The following is a 21911-nucleotide window of genomic DNA, read 5'->3' as shown; positions in this document are numbered from 1 at the left end:
TTCACATATCACACATGTGATACTGTATTCCACAGTTTCTTTATCCATTCATCTGTCAATGAACATTTAAGTTGTTCCCAGATCTTGGCTATTGTGAATAGTTCTGCAATGAACATGCGAGTACTAGTATCTCTTTGAGATCTTGATTTCAATTCTTTTGGGTAAATACCATGAAGTAGGATTGCTAGATCATATAGCAGTTCTATTTTTAATTTTCTAAAGAAGCTCCGGGAAGAATTGCAATTCAAGTTCAAAGACAGTCTACTGGCAGGATTCATTCATTCTCCAGGAAGTCAGTCTTTGCTCAATTAAGGCCTTCAACTGACTAGATGAGGCCCACTCTCTCTGAGTAAACTGCTCTACGTAAAGTCCAGCGATCTAATTGTTAATCTCAGTCAAAAAACACTTTCACTGAAACATCTAGAATAATGTTTGACCAAATATCTGGGCACCATGATCCAGCCAAGTTGACATATATAACTAACTATCATAAGCAATTTGAAGAACATCTCATGTATGGCCAAACTGTCTTCTAATAAATTTGTGTATTTCTTTATTCAGTAAAAAAAAAATTAACTATCACAATTACCTTGGCAAATTCCTATTACTTTTCTAATGGGAAATTCCAAAATTCCCTAAGTAATTCTGCTCATTACTTAGGTTTTCAGAAATGGAGACACAGCCTATTCATTATTCCAGAGTAGAAAAGACCCAAATTGTCTCATTACAGCTCATGAAAACCAAGAATTTAGTCATTTTTAAAGGGAAGTATCACTTCTCACTGGCTGGCATAGCTTCATCTTCTATAAAGTGCATTCCTTTCTCCAGTATCAAAGTTCCTGATCAGTGAAGTTGGTAGATGATGTAGCTCAGTAGCAAAAGGCCAAGTAAATTAACCTAGTAATTAGGCAAGTTTTCAGAAAGCCCCAGGTCACTATCTCCGAAATGATGTGCAACGTCTCTAAAAGAAAGATGGATACCTGTAGCATGAACAATACAGATCAGAGCCCAAAGGCAGATTTGTCAAGACAAGAGACAGGAAAGAGTGGCTTCAAAGTGAAGCCCTAAAGATACCATTACTAGTGAAAGGAAAGATCTACCCTTTGCTGAAGTAATGTATAGAAGGCTGAGTTTGGAGCAAGGTGACAATATCTTATTAACCAGCAGGGATGACTAGTTGTATGGTATGGAAGGAGAATATATGTAAAGAAATATCAGGAAAGCTGGCGAAAACAACACTGCCTGTTGCTAGGGTGAACTTTTTTTTAGATCATTCCTCTTGTGAGCTAGTATGACTTTAAGAACTTCAACATCTGCTCATGAACAGTAAAGGGTCCAAATATACTTGTAATTTTTGAACAAAATGCGATTGTACCAGTAGTTGCCAACTTTGACTAGACATGAAAAACAACTGGGACCATTTTAAATCCTCATGCTAAGGCTACATTTCAGCCCAAATAAATTATAATCTGTGTTGAGAAACAGTTATCAATATTTTTAAAGATCCACCAGGTGACTCCATGTGAAATCAAAGTTAAGGACCATATAGATACATGCATCCTTACACATAACATGCATAAACAGATTGAAGAGATGCAAAAGTTGCATGGACAATAACATAAATTTTGGAAAGGGTTGAAGACTGTAATTGTAAAAAGAAAGGGAGAAAGAGAGAGCTGTGCATGCATCCAGGATGCCTGGGTCATAGATAAGAAATAAAGAAAACTCTGTCTATAGCTATAACATGATCCAATCATGTGGTGATTATAATGGGGATGGGATCCCACAATATTCCCTCAGTCCCATTAAAGATGTACAAAATGAAGCAACATACAGATACAAAACATTGGAAGTATTGAAAGGCACAAGAGCTACAAAAATTATAGAACCAAATAGGCAGAAATTTGAATTCCAACTGTTTGGTTTTAGTGGCTTTTCCAACCTACAGAGAAAAAGATGGATGGCACAGGCATTGAGATTAGGCTGTTCTTCTAAGGAGCCTCTGCATGGCCTTCTTGATGTCCCTGCCCCTCAGGCTGTAGATGAAGGGATATGGAGGGATTCAGCATGGGGACGACCACAGTGTACATCACTGGGGCCACTGTACCCTTCTTGGGGGGAAGGAGCCAGCCGAACTGAGGTACGCCCTGAGGCCTGTGCCATAAAATAAGCAAACATCGGCTAGGTGAGAGCCACAGGTGGAGAAGGCTTTATACTTCCCACCTGAGGAGGGGACTCTCCGAATGGAGAAGGCAGTTCACGTATGAGAGGATCCCTGTGAGTGGGACACCACCAAACATGGCACCAATAAAATAGATTAATATGTTATCGCTGAAATTTCGTAACAGGCAAGACTGAACAGCTGAGAAGGACCACAGAAGAAATGAGGGACTTCCACATCCATAAAGAAGGTAAATTCTAATACCATCACACTATGCAGCTGGGAGACCAAAAGGCTGATAAAAAGTGATACCAAAACCAGCAGGCCACGGAGGTGGGGGTTCATGATGACCGGGTAGTGCAGGGGGTGACAGATGGCCACAAACTGGTCTGTAGGCCAGTTTAGTAAATGCTCCATTAATGTTATCTATTATTATTAATACCCACACACCATATTAAAAATGCTAACATTTAGTAATATTTGTTTCAACTTATACATTATAGAGATTTAAAATATTAGCAAAAAAATTTCAGTTATCTTGATATTTCTACATGATCCCATTCCCCTGCATATTTGTCCCACAAAGTCAACCACCATGAATTTGGTGAGTATGTTTTCCTGTTGTTAGGATTGATTTTGTATCCATAAACAGTCTTCCTGAAAACTTAGCTGAAAAGTATATGCTATGCATGTTGTCCCTGAAATGCTCTCATTAAAACCTTAAGTCTGTCTGTGAAGTGCTTACATCTAATTCAGCCACTTTAGCTGACGCATACTATTGCCAGAGGCATAGACTTCATTTTATTTTTTAATTCCTTATTATGACAATCCTATGCAAATTCTTTTACCTTTCCATATTGCACAATTGAGAATAACCATATGCTAATATACATGAAGTATATAGTTGTTTGCTTTGTAAAAATCAGCGTATATTTAATTTTACTATTAGTTGCCTACATGTTTTCCCAATAAAACAATCAGATACAGATACAATCAACTACCTGCTCTTACTGCTGAGTTGCAGAATCAGGGCTATCCCTGAAGTCTGTCTAGAAATAGTCATTCCATGATAGCTCACGTGAAATCTTCAATGTGCAGAAGAAATAATATTTGCGTATCTCAGGTTTCCAAAGTGGAATGGAAAAAGCATCACACTACTCAGAGACTATCCTATGAACCAAACGGTCATGCCAGCAAGTCCCCTGTGAATCACTGGTCTGTTCTCCTACTTCAGAGATGACCTCACTGAGTCCCAAGAGAAGAAAGCAATGATTCTGCCTCTGTCTGTTCATCTGGGACAAAGAAGGCTTGAAAAAATAAGTTCATGCAGCTCCAGTGGGAGTGACAGAAGTCCTGGGATGAGCCAGGAGATGAAAGTCTGAGTCCCACACGATGCACACACTAAATGTGAAGTGTGTATCAATATCTCAATCTCTTTCTGATGGCATTCCTTACCCAGATAGGGGGAGAATAACACCCTTAGAAATTTGGCTCTTAATATTCAGTTATGGTGTTTTAATCAGGATTAAATTACTACTGCAGTATCAGGTCTGTTGATGAAATTTAATCTCAAATTGTATTTAAAGACTTTAATTTCATGGGAAAGAGGTCAAAGCCTTTCTTATCCCAGGGAATGCGAGCAAGGAATGACTTGACATCCTAAATGTGAAATCCTAAAAGTGTCTCAGGCCATGATGTAAAGCAATTTGTCTTCCTCTTCCCTTTCGCCTTCCTTAAAATTTTGTATTATCTAAAATTTCCGCTTTTTTGATAATTGAATAACATGTATCTTATAAAAGGAAAATAATAGGCTCATAGAAAGTCCACGGAATAGAAACATGCAAGCCCCATTGTATCGTGCCTCTAGTCTGATGAGAAACTGCTGGAAGGGATGGAAGCACAGGCAGAAAAGCACCCAGTGGGTAAAACCATGTTGCCTTCTTGATGTTCAACTTAACTAAGGGTCTATTTAAGTTTAACAGGTTTTTGTTGTTGCCACCTATCTGTGCCACAGTTTAGGCTCTGAGGAATCAGAAATGAATGAGATTCAGTCTGTTTCCTCTTTTCCTGGAGGAAAACACATTATTCAACCTTAAAAAAGAAGGAAATTCTGTCATATGCTACAACATGGATGAACCTTGAGGACATTATGCCTAGTGAAATAAGTCACAGAAAGACGAATACTGCATGATTCCCCTTACATAAGGTAACTAAAGAAGTCAAACTTGCAGAAACAGAAAGTAGAATGATGGCTGCCAGAGGGTGAATGGAGGGGCTGGTGGGGAGTTGTTCAGCGGGTGTAGAGTTTCAGTCATGAAGGATGGGAGGGGTGGTTCCTGGGGATTTGTTGCACAACAACGTGCATGGGACATTGTACTGCACACTTGGAAATTTGGGGGAGGGTGAATTTTATGTTACATGGGGATTTTTGCCACAATTAAAAAAGCTATCTTTTTTATGGCCAAGTAATATTGTGTGTGTGTGTGTGTGTGTGTGTGTGTGTGTGTGTGTGTGTGTGTGTGTCTATATACACCACATCTTCTTTAGCTATCAATAGACATTTAGGTTGCTTCCATATCTTGATTATTGTAAATAAACTTTTTGAATTAATGTTTTTGCTTTCTTCAGAAAAATACCCAGAAGTGGAACTGCTGGATTGTATGGTGGTTCTGTTTTTAATTTTTTGAGGCCTCTCCATACTGTTATCCATAGTGGCTGCAGTGCAGAAGGGTTCCCTTTTCCCCACATCCTCACCAGCATTTATTATCTTTTGTCTTTTTGAGAATAGCCATTCTAATAGGTGTGAGGTGACATCTCATTGTGGTTTTGACTTGCATTTTCCTGATGATTACTGCAGTTGGGCATTTTTTCATGTGTCTGTTAGCCTTCTTCGAAAAAATGTCTATTCAGGTTTTCTGCCCATTTTAAAATTAGACTGTTTGGTTTTTTGATAATTAGTTGTCTGATTTTTTATATAAGTTGGATATTAATCCCTTATCAGATGTATCATTTGCACGTATCTTCATTTTGAGTTTATTTTTGTATATGATGTAAGAAGATGGTCCAGTTTTTCCAATACCATTTACTGAAGAGGCTGACTTGTCCACATTGTATATTCTTGCCTCCTTCGTTGTAGATTAATCAACCATGTTAAGTGTGGATTTATTTCTGAGCTCTCTGTTTTGTTCCGTTGATCTATGAGTCTGTTTTTGTGCTAGTACAAATGACTACTATAGCTTTGAAGGGTAGTTTTGACATCAGGGAGAATAATACCTCCAGCTTTGTTCTTCTCTCTTAACAGTGCTTGATACTACTTCACCACAAAAAAAAATAAAAAATAAAAAAAATAAAGAGTGAAATCTTGTCATTTGCAACAAGGATGGACCTTGAGGGTATTATACTAAGAGAAAAAGAAATACTGCATGATCTCATAATGTGGAATCTAAAAAACTAATGAACAAAACAGAAACAAAATTATAAATACAGAGAGCAAACTGTTGGCTGCCAGAAAGGAGGATGGCAGGAAACTGAGTGAAATAGGTGAAGAGGATTAAAGGGTACAAAGTTCCAGGTATAAAATAAGCCATGGGGATGTAATATACAGCATAAGAAATATAGTTGGATGGGTCTCAAGGGAGTTATGTAGAATGAAAAAAGTCCATCTCAGAAGGTTACATGATATATGATTTCATTCATATAACACTCTTGAAGTAAAATTAGAGAGATGGAGAACAAATTAGTGGTTGTCTGAGCTAGTGATGGAGAGGTCTGAGTGTGAATACAAACTAGCCTAAGAGAGTTCATTTGTGGCGATGGAGTAGTTCTGTATCTTGATTGTGGTTAGTGATTCCATCAAGCTACACAAGTGCTATATCTGCAAACACACACATATACACACATGCACATTTAAAATTGGTGAAATTCAAATAAATTCTAGGGATTTCCAATGGGGGGGGAACTGGATGATGGATATATGGGACTTCTCTGTACATAGTTTTTTGCAACCTACTGTGAATTTATAATTATTTCATAATAAAAAAGTTGAACACATACACACCAACTCACACATACACCCCAAACTAAGGACTAGAAAGCTTCAATGGCTTTTTTCTACGGTCACAGTGTTGAAAAGTGAAGACCAGAAATAGGTGTCTTGATTTCCAGTCCAGTTTCCTTTCCAAATCACCAAGGAAACACCATGACCTTAAGATAACACACACATAGAAGGTGTTTTTCTGCACATACCTCAAATGAGTTTGCTACTAATAATGTTAATAACAGAAAATTCTGATTGGATGGGTTTATAAGCAGACTGGACATAGAAGACAGGCTCTGATATAAGCGTCTATCTCAAATAGCTAGCAATATGGAGAAAATTAAACCCAAATATAGTGGAAGGAAATAAGACCAAAAATTAAAGAATTAAAAAGCAGAATAAAATAAACTAAAAGTTGGTTCTTCAAAAAAAATTATTGTATCTAGGGGAAGGGTATAGGTTAATGGTAGAGTGCATGCCTAGCCTGCACAAGGTCCTGGGTTCAATCCCCAGCACCTCTGTTAAAAAAATAAATTAAAAAAACCCTAATTACCTCCCCCCCAAAATAAAAAATAATAAAAATAAAAATAAATTTAAAAATTTTAAATAATATATTTAAATTCCAACCAAGGTGAAGAAAAAGGAGGGGAATGCATAAACTACCAAGATCAGGAATGAAAAAGCAAATATAATTATAGCTTTCAGACACAAAAATTATAGGATATTATGAACAACTTTAGACCAACACATTTGAAAATCATGGAATGGACAAATATGATTTAGCAAAACTAACACAAACACAAATAAAAATTTTAAATAGTCTTTTGACTTTTTATAATTTGGTGTCATTCACCAGTAAAACTACCTTTAAAAAGCTTCCTGTGATGAAAACCCCAAAACAGATTCACTGGTGAGTTTTTTCAAACATATAAGGAATAGATAGTTCAAATTTTATATCAAGTTTTTCAGAACAGTTTCCAACTTCTTTTATGAGGCAGTGTAAACCTGATACAAAACAGCCAAGTATATTAACATAAAAGAAATAACAAGACAAACCTCATTAACACAGACACAGAAATAATTTTTTTAAATAGCATACTGAATATCTAGCAAAATGGAAAGGCTAATAAGCTAATATATACATTTCCAAGTATGGTTTATTCCAGGAAAACACACTATTTTACCATTTGGAAATCAAGGAATGTAGTAATTCACCACATTAACAGACCAGAGGATTTTTTAAAAGACCTTGACATACACAGAAAAAGCACTGGATAAAATTCAATATCCCTTAATGATAAAAAAAAAAAAACCAACAACAACAATCTCGGCAGTCTAGGACTAGAACAGAATTCCTTTCATTTAAGAAAAGTTACATATGAAAAATTTACAGCTAGTATTATACTTAATGGTGAAATATGGAACACTTTCCCCTAACATCAGGAGCAGGGCAAAGATGTTCCTTTTCATCATTTCTATTCATCACTGTAAAGCAATTGAGGCAAGAAAAATAAAAGATAAAGTTTAGAAATCAAGTAAGACTTTCTTTTATTGGTATTGACAGGACTGTATACACAGAAAATCTAGAATTTCATAAACTATTTAAATAAATAATTGACTTATAAATGTTAAGGATAAAAAGATCAATGTACAAAAAGAAATTGCAGTTCTATGTGCTAGCCCCCCAAAACCAAAAAAATAAATAAAAATATATACAGAGCAAAACATACCACATACCTAGAAATAAATTAAACAAAGTTATTCAAGACCTCTACAATTAAAACTACAAAACACCTAGATCAATGGACAATTGTATTATGTTCATCAATTGGAATACTCAAATATTATAAATATGTCAATTTTATTCAGGTTATTCTATAAAGTCAATGCAATTCCAAGCAAAGTCCAAGAAGATTTGTGAAAACTGATAGAGATTCTATAGAATCAAATGGGGAACAAAGAAGGCAAGATAATCTTGAAGAATAAAAAAGCTGGAAAGCTCTTGCTACCAGATATCCAAAACTACCACAGAGCAACAAAGATTGATAAATCATCTTTAGCAGTCTAAAATATGGTAACAGAGGGCCTCTAAACTTTCTGAAAGGATTTCTACAACTACTTAGCCTTAGCTGAGTTTCCAGACTCCACAGTTCCCTCCCATTGTTAAGACCAGAGTAAGCACACTGTGCTAGCTGACATGATTATTACCTCTATTTCTATACCCTACCCGACCCCTGTTGCCTCCTCCTTTCATCATATACATCACAATCACCAGGACCCTATGATTTAGTCACTACTGACTCTACTCTCTTTTCTAGATGAGCATGGGAGCCAGTTCTAAATAAACCAGAGTATTACATTCCTCTGGCCACAGTTATCTGACTAGCAGTGAGCTGATCAAATTCAACTGTTATATTCATATTGGAATTGTTCAAAAAGACAATCACTCTCTTCTCCCTGAGACTACAACCTGGAAAGAAAGTAGCCTGGATCTTCTGAGGGCCACTATGAAGAGAAAGAGCACACCAGGAAGAAAGATGCACAGCCAAGACTTGGAGACAGAGCTCGTCCCGGTAACATCTTTTTAGCCCCAGGATCCAGCTGTCCCTGAACTTAGTTACATCCAAGGATTTTCTTTTCCAGTAATCAAACCAATAAATTCCCTTTATAGCTTACAAAAAGGAAAAGAATGAAGACATGCCAGAGACAGGGAAAAGTTATCTGCAATACACGTATATATAATATACATATTATTATTTAAGTATATATAATATATAACACATGTTTTATGTATATGTATGTAACTAGATATGGACAGAAATACACATACATTAAAAAAAGAACAAGTAACCAGAAGGAAACCCTCCAAATAAAAAAGGAACCAAAGATGAGTGAAATGCTTCAAAAGGTACCCTCATAAAAGATATCCAAATAGCCAACAAGGGCATAAAAAAGTATTCAACCATTATTACACATCAAGTAAATGCAAATTAAAACCAAAAACAAGATATTGCCAGATCCTGTCTTGAATGGCTAAAATTAGAAAGTGCTGACTAGGTATATGGAGCAATTGGGACTTTCATACATTGCTTTTAGGATTACAGGTGGAATCAACCTTTTTGAAAAACTGGAATACCTACCAAAACTAAACAACGTCTACCCTACCATTCAGTAATTTCATTCCTATATACAAAGCATATATCTAGAGAAATACGTGCATCAGAGCAATTAAAAGGCAAATTAGACATTATGTTGAGAAAAGAAGCCAAACACATAACTGTACATATAAGAACAAGGAAACCCAATAAATTACAATAAAAGCCAAAATTGTGGTTGCCTCTATGGAGCAATTATTGAGAAGGCAGATGAATGAACTTTCTGGAGTCCTAGAAATGTTCTGTTTATCAGGGTGTACACATACTTATGTAAGATCATCACACTACGCACTTAAGATTAGCACATTTCATACGTATTAGCGTATCTATGCTTTAGTAAAAGGGGAAAAGCTGATTAAGGGGAAGTGGTATAGCTCTACTTTTTGAGGTAAAGGGGGAAAAAAATGGAAGGAAAAAATATAGCTAAACGTACCTGGAAAAGCACAAATCAAATAGCTTTCATCTTCTCAGATAAAAAAGAAGTACAATCTTCCCTGTTTGAAGGTGTTAAACATAAACCTTCCTCCACTAAAATGGGAGGACACCCTGTCTGATGCTTACCTCAACTACACCTCTCAGCCTCATTGTCCACAGCTCTTCTCCTCATTTTTTTTTTAATTGAAGCTTCTCCTTGTCTTGAGACCACAGTAGATTTGCACAGATGTCTTTCCCCTTGAGCAGAGTGACAGGATGGAATTGGACTATGTAGATGACAACAATCCTGCTCCAAACTGGAGCCAACTCTATACAGTTGGTTGATGTGCATGAGGGACTATAAATATCAGCAAAATTACGGTGCAAGAATTTCCCAGAAAATCCAAGAAGCTGTGTATGGTCGTGATAGAGGAATTTACGGAGCTGCTGCCTCTGAGATAACTGCAGTCAAGCATTTAATGTGTCATTTTGAGCCAGTATTGATCAATTGGTCCAATAATTAGGAAGATGAGCTGGAAACTGGAGCTTTCCAGTTTCCTGGTAAGGTCCCTATGCATCTGTCTTCCTGTCTCATGGCTCCACTAAACTAAGATAATGGCTTCTTCCCTCTGTCTTCCAATTCTTAGACAAACTCATTTTAGACAACTTTAACCTGGAACTGGATAAGGAAGTGATTCTGGGAAATGCAGCCCTAGCCACGCTCAAAGTAACACAACACAAGCCAGCACAACCAATTTTACTTCCAGCTTTCCTGCCACAAGGTCTCTTTTTTAATTCAAAACATTGGGGTCCAAATCTCAGTCATAAGCAAGGACAAAGAACAAAATGCAAAAACAGCATATCAGATGAGACTCTTCTTTCAAGACCTTAGCACTTACTAATTTCTGCTGGATTACTTACTAGACAGGAAGAGCTTTTAATAGTAAAAGCTGATAATCTCTTAGTAAAAAAGGAGGAAAAATACTGGGTAGGCAATTTCTAGTTTCTGCCCTACTGGATCAAAGCAAAATTACCACTTACAAAAGAAATGACAAATACCAAAGTATCGATACCACCATGACTACACACTGAGAGAGCAATGAGAGTTTATTAGAAACTAAAAAACCAAAAAAACAAAAGAACCCCACTCTTGCCTGCATATAAAAAAATGCACTTCAAATCCCCAATAGGTCCAAAAAACTCTGTAATGGAAATAACATTTGTATCTGAACCAAAATAAAAGCACCTCATAATAAAACATGTATATCTAGAGCCGAAAAGGTATTAGAGTAAATTTATCACCCTAAATATTCACATTGGAAGATTAAAACTGGGAATCAGCGAGCCAGCAGTAGTCCACTTTAAGGATGAGGCACTGATCTTTGCTTCTAGTAGGAATTTTCTCGCACACACTAAGTGATGCTCATGAGGCATTATCACATGATTTACACACACAGGGTTTCTCTCAGTTGTGAGTTCTCAAGTCTTCAAAAATATGAGTGATGATTTCCTGTTTTCTTACATTCATAGGGTGTCTCCACAGTGTGAGATCTCACACATTGCCTAAGATTTGAAAAAGCCTTGCAGACATTCCCTTATTCCATACTTTATATATTTTCTTTAGTGTGAGTTTTCACATGTCTTCGAAAGTAAGCAGGACAAACAAAGGCCTTCCCACATTCCTTACATTCATATGGTTTCTCACCAGTGTGGCTTCTTACATGTCTTCGAAAGGATGAAGGACAACTGAAAGCTTTCCCACATTCCAGACATTCGAACGGTTTCTCTCCAGTGTGCATCCTTGCGTGGACAGTAAGGTATGAAGAATGGCGAAAGGCTTTCCCACACTCCTTACATTCATAGGGTTTCTCCCCAGTGTGCGTTCTCATGTGGATCCTAAGGGCTGAGGGGTAAATAAAGGCTTTTCCACATTTCTTACATTCATAAGGTTTCTCTCCAGTGTGAGTTCTTATATGTACTGTAAGGTGGGAGGAACTAATAAAGGCTTTCCCACACTCCTTACATTCATAAGGCTTCTCTCCGCTGTGAGTTCTTAAGTGTTCGGTGAGGGATGAGGAACGACTGAAGGCCTTCCCACATTCCTTACATTCGTATTGTACCTTTCCAGTGTGATCTCTCACGTGTGCTCTGAAGGACGAGGGACAACTAAAGGCTTTTCCACACTCCTTACATTCATAGGGTTTCTCTCTACTTTGATTTTTCACATGCGTATTAAGGGAAGTGGGAAGATAGAAGGCTTTCCCACATTCCAGACATTCATAGGGTTTCTCTCCAGTGTGTTTTCTCATATGGATACTTAGGGAGGAGGGACAGTTGTAGGCTTTCCCACATTCCTTACATTTATAGGGCTTCTCTCCCGTATGTGTCCTGACGTGCACAGTGAGTTTTGAGGACTCACTGAAGGCCTTCCCACACTCTTTACACTCATAGGGCTTCTCTCCAGTATGAATTCTTATATGTATTATAAGGTGAGAGGAAGAGCTAAAGGCCTTCCCACACTCCTTACATTCATATGGCTTATCTCCACTATGAATCCTTTTGTGTTTGGAGAGTGAGGAGGAGCAACTAAAGGCCTTCCCACATTCCTTACATTCATAGGGCTTATCTCCACTGTGAATTCTTTTGTGTTCAGTGAGGGATGAAGAACAGCTAAAGGTTTTCCCACATTCCTTACATTCATAGTTTGTCTTTCCAGTGTGAATCTTCATGTGTGCCCTAAAGAACGAAGAACAACTGAAGGCTTTGGTACATTCCTTACATTCATAGGGTTTCTCTTCAGTGGGAGTTTTCATATGTTTCTTAAAACAAGCAAAAAAGTGGAAAGCTTTCCCACATTCCTTACATTGATAGGGTTTGTTTCCAGTGTGAGACCTAATGTGATTCTTAAGGGATAAATGATCCGTGAAGGCCTTTTTACACTCATGGCACTCAAAGAACTTTACTTCAGTAGTTCTCTTGGGCATATTAATATCTGAAATCTGGTCGAAGGTTTGTTCACACTTATTTTCTTCGTTACACTCATAGCTGTTCTCCACCATGTGACTTCTTTTAAAAACAAAATGCACATTATTAGTAACAAGTAAATTTTTACCATTTTCAGTGACTACATATGCTTTCTGCCCTATCCAACTATAAGCTGAAAGTTCTCACAGAGGGCTCCACCATGGCCAATATTATCAGAGTTTTTGACTTAAGGGATTTTTCTGATAGTTGATTACAAATGAATTACGAGTCAGACACTGAAGATCTCATTTGTGGCAAAAATATCTTATGAAAATTCTTTATGAAATCACCATTTCTGAACAAGTTTTCTATAGGCATGTTTAAAAGTTCATGACATTTTAAGATTCTCCCGAGATACTACTTTCTCCTATATGAATGGCACTCACCTCAAATGTGTCTCATGGCTTTTGTTCTGATAATCAGTATCAGAGTATTCCCAGTTTTTGTGTAAGATGGATGACCAGGAATCATTCCTTTTGAATCTTTTTATAGTCTGTTCATTGGTTATTTTTTCTTCATAAGTATCTTGCAGAGTGACTGATTCATTAGTTTTAAGTTGAGTCTCAAAACCTGAAACGAAAAAGTAAAGGTACCCATGAGCAAAGGACTTTGGCAGTGTGGCTAGCTCAGGACTTTTGTAATAAGCACTCAGTCAAAATGGCAAAGCAACTAAAAAATAATTCCATGAAGACTGAGGCTGATGGTAACATAAATGGGGTATTACTAGGAGAGTAAAACAAAAAGAAACTGGATAAAATGCACATGAACAAATACTAAGTTATAAAGAGGAAATATGGTCTTTCCCAAGAACAAGGGAAGGATGAGAAGACTGATAAAAAGTCAAAACAGTAATCTACAGTATCTGTGGATTATCAGCCTCCTCAGACAAAACAAAGCTTATTTTGCTTTCATTTTATTTTTCCAAATGAAATATCCCTCAACCAGATCAGTTTCTCTCAAGGAGTCTTACCTTCCTGATGCTCCTCCTGTGTAGGTCCTTTCTTCACTGTCTCTGGTTCCTCCTTTTGTTTCCACTGGGAGATCAGAGAGGGTGTGTGTAGCGGATACCCTGTTCATGTAGAAAGGTATTATCATGAGGGAAAACAATGAGGAGCCATGAACATTTCCATGAGACAGGGCAAAAACCTTGGTCTTCTAATACTGTAAAGCAAGTATGAGTTTAATTGCAACAAAATGTCAAGTTTTTTTTTTTTTCTTACAGGGGAGGGGGCTCTGATGTCTAGAACTGATCTGACATTCACACTTAAACCACAATATTGTTATTAGAAGCTGATCTAATATTCACAGGCAGGACATTTTGTTCTTCTGTTGAACATAAGTAATCTGAGAACACCAGACTTAGATGCAGTTACTCTAAGACCATGATAAAATGTAACAAAATAAGGCTACTTTATAAGCACAGACTAAAAAAGTCACTGTGCCACCCACAAAATACTCAGTAATAGGATTACCCATGCTTCGCTTTCCATCAGCATCCAATCTAATGTGACCACCTGTGGACTGGGTTGAATAGTGACCCTCAAAAATTCATGTCCAAATAGATCAATGGAACAGAACTGAGAGTCCAGAAATAGACCCCCATAGATACAGTTCACTTATCTTTGACAAAAATGCAAAGGCAACATAATGGAGGAAAAAGTCTTTTCAATAAGTGATGCTAAAACTAGATATAAACATAAAAAAAAACACAACAGCAACAACAACAACAAAAGAATCTTGGCGCTCTTACAAAAATAAACTCAAAATACAGGAGGAGGCATCCAGGGCTTTGGGACAACTTGGGGGCCCCATCAAAGGGAGTAAAAAATTAGCTCAAAGTGGATCACAGATCTAAAAGTAAAATATCAAACTACAGAACTCCTAGAAGATAACACAGGAAAAAATGCAGATAACTTAGATATGTTAGATATGTGAAAATTAATAAAAGGAAACTTCACTAAAATGGAGTCAAGGCCAGAAAGAAGGTGCTTTCACACAGTTCCACACATCAATTACAGGAAGAACTGTCAATTATAGACCCCAACAGAAGAATCATCGACAAGAATCACCAATTACAGGGCCTAATAGGAAAAGATGTACATTACATCTCCCATAAGAAATCAACTACCCCAGCAACTCAGCCAATATGAAACCATCATCACCCTGAATTCTCACTTTTCTCCAGTGGATTTTCATCCAAACAACCACTCCCAACTTCCTCTATAAAATAATGTTTCTCTCCGTTGTTGTTTTTTTTTTTTTTTTTGGCCTACCTATGGCTTGTATTATAGCTTGACTTCCTAAACCGCAATTCCTCTGCTATTCATGAATAAACCATTTTTGTTTGTAAAATAACTATACTATGTTATTTTTTAATGGAGGTACTGGGGGTTGAACTCAAGACCTTGTGCATGCTAAGCATGAACTCTACCATTCCCCCTCAACTATTTTATTTTTAAGGTCACCAGTTAACAACATGAAAGGCATGATTCATGAAAGAAAGAACTGATAAGCTGGACTTCATTAAAATTAAAAATTTTTGCTCTGAGAAAGACACTGTCAAGAGGATGAAAAGATAAGCCACAGACTGGGCGAAAATATTTGCAAAAGACCCATCTGATAAAGAACTAGTATCTTCAGATATACACAGAATTAAAACTCAACAGTAAGTAAACAAACAACTCAATTAAAAAATGGGCCAAAAACTTTGATAGCCCATCAAAGAGGACACCTGACACTCAGTTTTGCTGTGAACCTATAAATTGCTCTAAGAAAAATAAAGCATACTGGGGAAAAAAGATCCATCTCCACTAGGAACTTCTGAATGTTACTTTATTTGGAAATAGGGTCTTTGCAGACATAATCAAGTTAAGATAAAGTTATATTGGATTAGGGTGGGCCCTAAATGCAAGGACTGGTGTTCTTAAAAGGACATAAAGACTTAGAGGGAAGAAGGGCATATGAAGATGAAGGCAGAGATTAGAGTGATGTACTGTAAGCCAAGGATTGCTGGCAACCACCAAGAGCCAGCAGAGACAAGGAGGGATTTTTTTCCCCCCAGGGCCTTCAGAAGGATCATCACACCTTGATTTCAGACTTCCAGCCTCAGAAATTTAAAAGAATAAGTTTCTGCTGTTCTTAGCCACCCAGTTTGTGGTACTTTGTTATAGAAGTTATAGGAAACCAATAGAGCCTGCCTCCACAGACCCACCTCCTACTCATTCAAAGTATAAAACCTGCAATATTTATCCTCTGACATCCCCTTTCTGAGACACTCCGTAGCTCTCCATGGCATGTGTTCTCCCTCACTGCACCAAGTGATTAAACCCAATTTGTTTAATTCGTGATCTTTGGATAAAGAGCATTAAGAGCAGTAAAATTCTCAGAAGGTCCCAAGCTACCAACTTTCTTCCTGTTCCCTAAAGTGACCCCTGAAGTCCGTGCCCACACTTTCAACACTTAATAAGCCTTGAGGGTTTCAATCACAAGAAAAAGAGAAAGAAGTATATGTTTATTTTCATGGTGAAGCCACTAGACTGTAAGCTCCTTGGGGTCAGTGACCATGTCTGTCTTATTTACTAATTTATTCCAGTTCCTCAGCCCAAATCCTAGAACAAGGTCTATCAGTAAGATAAAACTGTTTTCTAAACAACTCAATAAAGGAATGCTGCCATTCTTACCTAGTGAGACCAGGTTCTGGAAGTTTTCCAGCATCACATCTCTGTAGAGGTTCCTCTGAGCAAGATCCAGCAAAGCCCACTCCTCCTGGGTAAAGTCCACAGCCACATCCTCAAAGACCACGGGGTCCTAAAACATCCCACATATTTTGTTCAGAAAGGTGCCAACTCCCCCAGAACTGAGTTAAAATAGAAACTCTACGGCCTTCAAAGCCTAAAATGCTTACTCTGTGGCCCAATACAGAAACGAGCTGCTGACTCCTGCTTAAACAATTAGGAGACTGATGACCTGGTGGAACTGAAATATTCTTTTGGAGAATCATTAGCTCTTACTTACCTGTGTCATAGTCTTCTGTAACTCAGCAGCTATTCTTTCTTCCTCCATGTTCCCTTCATAAAGAAAAGCAGAATATTGAGAAGTTAGAGCTGAGGTAGGACAAAGAAGACATGAGAATCCAGGTCTCCCCACAATTTCCACATTCAAGACTGTGGATGCTGCAGCACATCTGTTGTAAGTGACCACTCCCCTCAGAACACACACACACACACACACACACACACGTATGCTCCCAAGACACCCAATCAAATACACACTGATCTTGTAAGAAGGTAGAACAAAAAAAAGAAGAAGGTGGAGTAACCTTAGCTCCACTAAAAAATAATCCTCTGGTTCTCAATGATCATTAAAAAAAAAAAAAAAGAGGTGAAGAGTCCCATTTTGTAAGCAAGTTAACTGAAGTCTAAAAAAATGTAGCTATCTATTTACCTATGATAATGAAAAGCATAAAAAATATTAGATAATGCATTCATTAGTAAGAATATATGCTCCATCTCAAATCCAAGAAAGCAGTGACTTATATACCAGACCTCTGGGGGCTCTACTCCCTGTGTTTCTTTTTGCACCTCCTGGCAGGCTAACGTGCATTACTGCTCCGCCCCTGTCTACTGGACCTGGCTGCCCTCCAGTGTGGCAGGGTCCCAGGAGCACCAGCCGACTGAACTCCACACGCAGGCGGCAGAGAAGCCTGCCACGCTGTGCTCAATCCTGCCTGTGCAGTAGGTACAGCAGCAGCAGAACAGGAACACTTGAAGGGAAGTTAGCAACGTGTGTCATCTCTCACAGTGAGATCTGAAGCACTACTGCACAGATTTCAAACAATGAAAGTACAAGTTTTTCCCACTGCAGTGGATTAAGTATGTATTTCAAGGCCAATAAAAACTGTAACATTCTTTACTAACAGGTTTCATTTGGGCAACCATGATGTGACAATGAATCTGCAAAGAGATTATTTTTCACAGGAACTCCGCAAATCAGATATTATTACAACTAGTATAGTTGAACAATCTTGGAGAAGAGTCAATTAACCATGCACTCAATGTTATTCAATCAGAAGGCTGCTGAGGCAGGGTATGTATGTAGGTCTATTTACCTTCAAAGCCTAAATGAACAATGAATGTATTTCTGAATATGTATCTTACAGTTTAGTTGTTACCGAAGCTCTTATTCCCTAACATTACCACGGTCTGGCCTAGAACCCTGTTGGGCACACAAGGGAGAGCAGGCAAATGAAGTAGTCTATTCCTCTTTGAGCTCCTTCTCTTGACTAAGCTGTCTTCGGCAAGGATGCTTCCCTTAAGATCCCCACCTCCTGCTCCTTCATTTCATATTAATTTAGGTAATATTTACCCTGTCCTACTACATGCAGTCACAGGAGATTATAGCCCTGAACAAAATGGAAAAATCCTGAAGTAAGTGGGTGTTATAACATTCTGAGGGAGGACAGTAAATTAACAAAATGTCAGGTGGTGATAAATGCTAAAAATGCATCACATTACAGGGATAAGGAAATACACACATATTTATCTTTAGCAAGTCAAGACTATGTGGCAGGGTAGAAGCAGAAAATTAAAATAACTGTTGCAGAGTAGGGTATAGCTCAAGTGGTAGGGTACATGCTTAGCATACACGAGGTTCTGGGTTCAATCCCCAGTACTTCCTCTAAAAATAAATAAACAAATCTAATCACCCCCCCAAAATAAAAAAATATAAATAAAATAACTTTCAGATAACACTGGAAATCCACAGCTGGTGTTGTACATATATTTATATACAGCTGACCCCTGTATAAAATGTGAGGATTGGGGCATCCACCCTCCTGTACTCAAAAATCCAAGTGTAACTCCTAGTCAGCCTTCATATCCAAGAATTCAACAAACTGTTGTAGTACTGTAGTATTTACTATTGAAAAAAATTCACATGTAAATGGACCCATGCATTTCAAACCCATGTTGTTCAAGGGTTAACTGTATTTATAAGTATCATCAATTCCCACAGAAGAAAAAAAAATCAGTATCAATGGGCTAACCATTGACTTAGAAGGGTGGAAGAAGAATAGCATAAAGATTTAGAAATAAAAATAAATATGGACAAAATTCACAATATTCTTGAAAACTTATAACAAACAGAATCAGAAAAGCTAACAATGCATCCTTTGAAAACTAGTAAAATCAACAAACCCTTAGCAGTTTAACAACAGAGCATAGACAAAAGTAGTTATGAATGAGTCATAATTACAGATGTTGCAAGTAGAATGCAACAGAAAATTAAGAGAAGAGACATGAAAATGTACAGTAATGAATGAATGTCTAGACAGAAGTACAAATTTCCAGCAATGATTAAAAAAAAACCAAAACAAAACCTGATTACAGTCATTTTTTTTAAAAGGTAGCAATTTATAACAATATTCACACAAAAAAACATAAGTTATAGATTGTTTTACAGGCAGGCTCACCAAATAAGTAAGGGATTCAAAATTCCATTCTTTTGGGGGGTGGCTGTTTTCCTGAGTATTTACAAGACCAGAAAAGTACCCCAAACTAACTAAGTGTGTATATATATATATATATATATATATATATATATATATAAAATCTCATTCATATGCACAAGAGCGAAATATTATTAAAATATTAGCACAGTCCAGAAATGAATAATGAAGACAACAGTCACAAACAAAGCTCGTTTCCTCGTAGGAATGAAGGATGGTTAAAAATGACTAATTCACCACATTAACAGAAAAAAATCATATGACTCATCCCCTTCCATACAAAAGTGACTGATCTATATCAATTGGTGATAATAACCTGAAACTCACTAGGGCTAGAGGGTAATAGGCTTTAACTAGGGGAAAAAAATGTATTATCTACAAACAGCTATAGCAAACACCCTATTTAATGGTGAAACGGCAGAATAACTCCCTCTGGGATTTGGAACAAGGCAAGGATGCAATTTATATGCTATTCTACATTGAACTGAAAGTCCTGGCAAATGCACCGAAGAAGTGAAAAGAGAATCAGGCACAAGGAATTAAAAAGAAAACGCTGAAACTGGCATACGATCACACTTTGAGTGTGACATTCCAAAAAAAAAAAATCTACAGATAGATGATTAACATTTAGAGCTGCATTGGGCAAGGAGAGGGGGTTAAAAAAGATACTAAGTAATCGGTTCACGTACTTGAATATAATGTAGCAAACTGATGCCCACAGGAAAGAAAAAAAAAATCACAGGCTAAATAAGATCTCTTGCACCAGGAAGGGAGACATGGGGGCGGCGTTAGGCAAATGTCACCCCGTGCTCACCGAATAGGTCGAAATCCACAGACCAACGTACAGACGAGGTTGAGGCTCTCGTCCCCGTGACCCGAATGGCAGGGATGCTTTTTCTTTCTGGAAAGAGAGCAAAAGGATGCTTTTGGAGGCCGATTAAGTACGAGGACGGCGCTCCAACTCTCGCCTGCGGCAGACTCACTCCGACTGCTGGACCAGCACAGAGTTCCTGATTCAGGGAGTTTGGGACCAACCGCGCCTGGGTCTCTGAGGAAGCGCCGTGGCGGCTGGAGGCCCTTGGGCGCGGGGTCCCGGCGGGAAACGGCAGGCAAAGCTCGAGAGACCGCCTTTAGACCGCTGACCCCAAGGTCGAGATTTCCAGCTCCCGCACACCGGACCTGGGGCGGGCTGGGCCGAACTAGCTAAGACTTGGACGGAGGCGAAAATTTACCTCAGAAACGGATTGGGGTGACCAGGGACATGGCCGCCGACTTGCGCACGCGCAGAAGTGCACCGCTGCTTCTGGTTTCTGCGTCGCTCACAGCGTAAGGGGCGGGGCCTCGGGGGCTGGGAACTGTGTGTTACGTAGAACGCAGGGAGGGTTTGGTAGGGGTTTTTCCAGCCGCAAGAGAATAAAAGGTAATTTCCTCCCGCGGAGAGATATATTTGGGTTCTGCGACCAGGTCAACGTAGAACTGGAGGTCGACGAAGCTGGAGCTGGACAGGCCAGTGGCAGGGCTTGGTTGACTAGGCCCGTGGGGCGTAGCTGGGGCGAGATCAGGCCTAGGGGCGTGGCTTAGTTGAATATTCCAAAGAGCCGGGCTTGGGGTGGGACTTAGCTGAAAATTCCTCCAGAGCCGAGGTTCGTGAGGTCTAGGGGGCGGGGCTGAGGTGACTAGATCGGGGCTGGATTAGGGTTTAGGGCCTCCCACCCAGGCTCTCCAAAGCCGGAGAATGAGATACTCATCAATTCCGTTTGTACCTCCCCTTCTCCACGTTGCTATACACAGGGTCCACATACGTACAATAACGAAGTATATATCAATCCATGAGATCTACAATCCATTCATTCAGTGTTTTCATTAGGACTTCAGTTTCCCCTTTCGTAGTTTTATTGATTGCTACTCATGTAGAGGAAGTCTGGTAATATTTATGTAAGTCCTTTTACCTGGAAACCTTGCTGACCTGTAATAGTTGTCAGTTCACTATTTTGGACTTTCAATATAAGTAAAATTTACTGTGCATAATTTTTTCTTGTTGTAACTCATTTCTTTTTCTTGTTTGTGCAGGGTCTCTTGAACTATGTTACAAAGTCAGAAAGAAATCAAGAAGTCCAGGATAATCTGATTGTTCATTACCACTCATACCAGACTGTTTAGAACAATGTCATCATCTGTGGGAGATGTACAAAATAGACACCAATAGTAATAGGATAAGACTAAAGGGGATAATGGTGTCCAGAAAGTTAATTTTGTCCTGTCATTTCAAGTTCAATCTCAAGGCAGGCTGCTTCTCCCTGGAGGCTCTTCAGAGGTCACCGTGAGGCATAGAGAGGAAGTTTGTGGAATGAGACCTTGTTGGAGTTTTACTGTGCTGACCACAAATTCAACAGCCTCAGTTTAAACACACACTTTCTCATCTCCAGACACCTGGAGACCAAAGAATTGAGCCAATCTCATAAAAGTGTTACTCTACAGTTTTGGGGTGATGGAAAAGTTCTGGAGATGGATAGTGGGGGTAGTTGCACAGCATTGCAATTGTACTTAATGCCACTGAGTTGTCCGCTTAAATGTTTAAAGTGATAAATTTTATTTTATACATATTTTATCACAAAG

General features: G+C 38.4%; 2 protein-coding genes, 1 long non-coding RNA gene and 1 pseudogene across 3 annotated transcripts in view; 1 reads left to right on the top strand and 3 right to left on the bottom strand.

The window, feature by feature from the left end:
• Nucleotides 1–13310, bottom strand: part of LOC107032978 (olfactory receptor 7E178-like) — a 21563-nt gene extending 8253 nt beyond the window's left edge. Inside the window, exon 1 of the mRNA XM_072947639.1 lies at nucleotides 13177–13310. The gene's annotated coding sequence lies outside the window, so the exon portion shown is untranslated. The remainder of the gene's footprint in view (nucleotides 1–13176) is intronic.
• On the bottom strand, nucleotides 1979–2578 carry LOC107033700 (olfactory receptor 7E178-like; annotated as a pseudogene).
• LOC102536500 (uncharacterized) lies at nucleotides 7729–20828 on the bottom strand. Its single transcript, XM_072947624.1, has 7 exons — nucleotides 20528–20828; nucleotides 20110–20196; nucleotides 16805–16857; nucleotides 16471–16597; nucleotides 13761–13859; nucleotides 13177–13360; nucleotides 7729–12832 (listed from the first exon to the last, which is right to left on the bottom strand). Exons 3-7 carry the CDS (start codon nucleotides 16850–16852, stop codon nucleotides 11374–11376), a joined length of 1917 nt encoding a protein of 638 aa, XP_072803725.1. The 5' UTR covers nucleotides 16853–16857; nucleotides 20110–20196; nucleotides 20528–20828; the 3' UTR covers nucleotides 7729–11373.
• LOC140688465 (uncharacterized) lies at nucleotides 20280–21911 on the top strand. Its single transcript, XR_012063187.1, has 2 exons — nucleotides 20280–20621; nucleotides 21366–21911. It is a non-coding gene; the product is annotated as an uncharacterized lncRNA (long non-coding RNA).

This window comes from Vicugna pacos, chromosome 22 (genome assembly GCF_048564905.1).
Source record: "Vicugna pacos chromosome 22, VicPac4, whole genome shotgun sequence".
Classification (NCBI taxonomy): Eukaryota; Metazoa; Chordata; class Mammalia; order Artiodactyla; family Camelidae; genus Vicugna; species Vicugna pacos.
This window is presented reverse-complemented; position numbering and strand designations above follow the sequence as displayed.

Excerpts from the sequence above, each read along its gene's own strand:
- LOC102536500 (XM_072947624.1), bottom strand. The coding sequence starts at position 16,852 with ATGGAGGAAGAAAGAATAGCTGCTGAGTTACAGAAGACTATGACACAG. Across the intron at positions 13,860-16,470 it reads CCAGAACCTGGTCTCACTAG|GGTATCCGCTACACACACCC; the intron begins GTAAGAATGGCA and ends CTACATGAACAG. Across the intron at positions 13,361-13,760 it reads ACAGGAGGAGCATCAGGAAG|GTTTTGAGACTCAACTTAAA; the intron begins GTAAGACTCCTT and ends TTTTCGTTTCAG.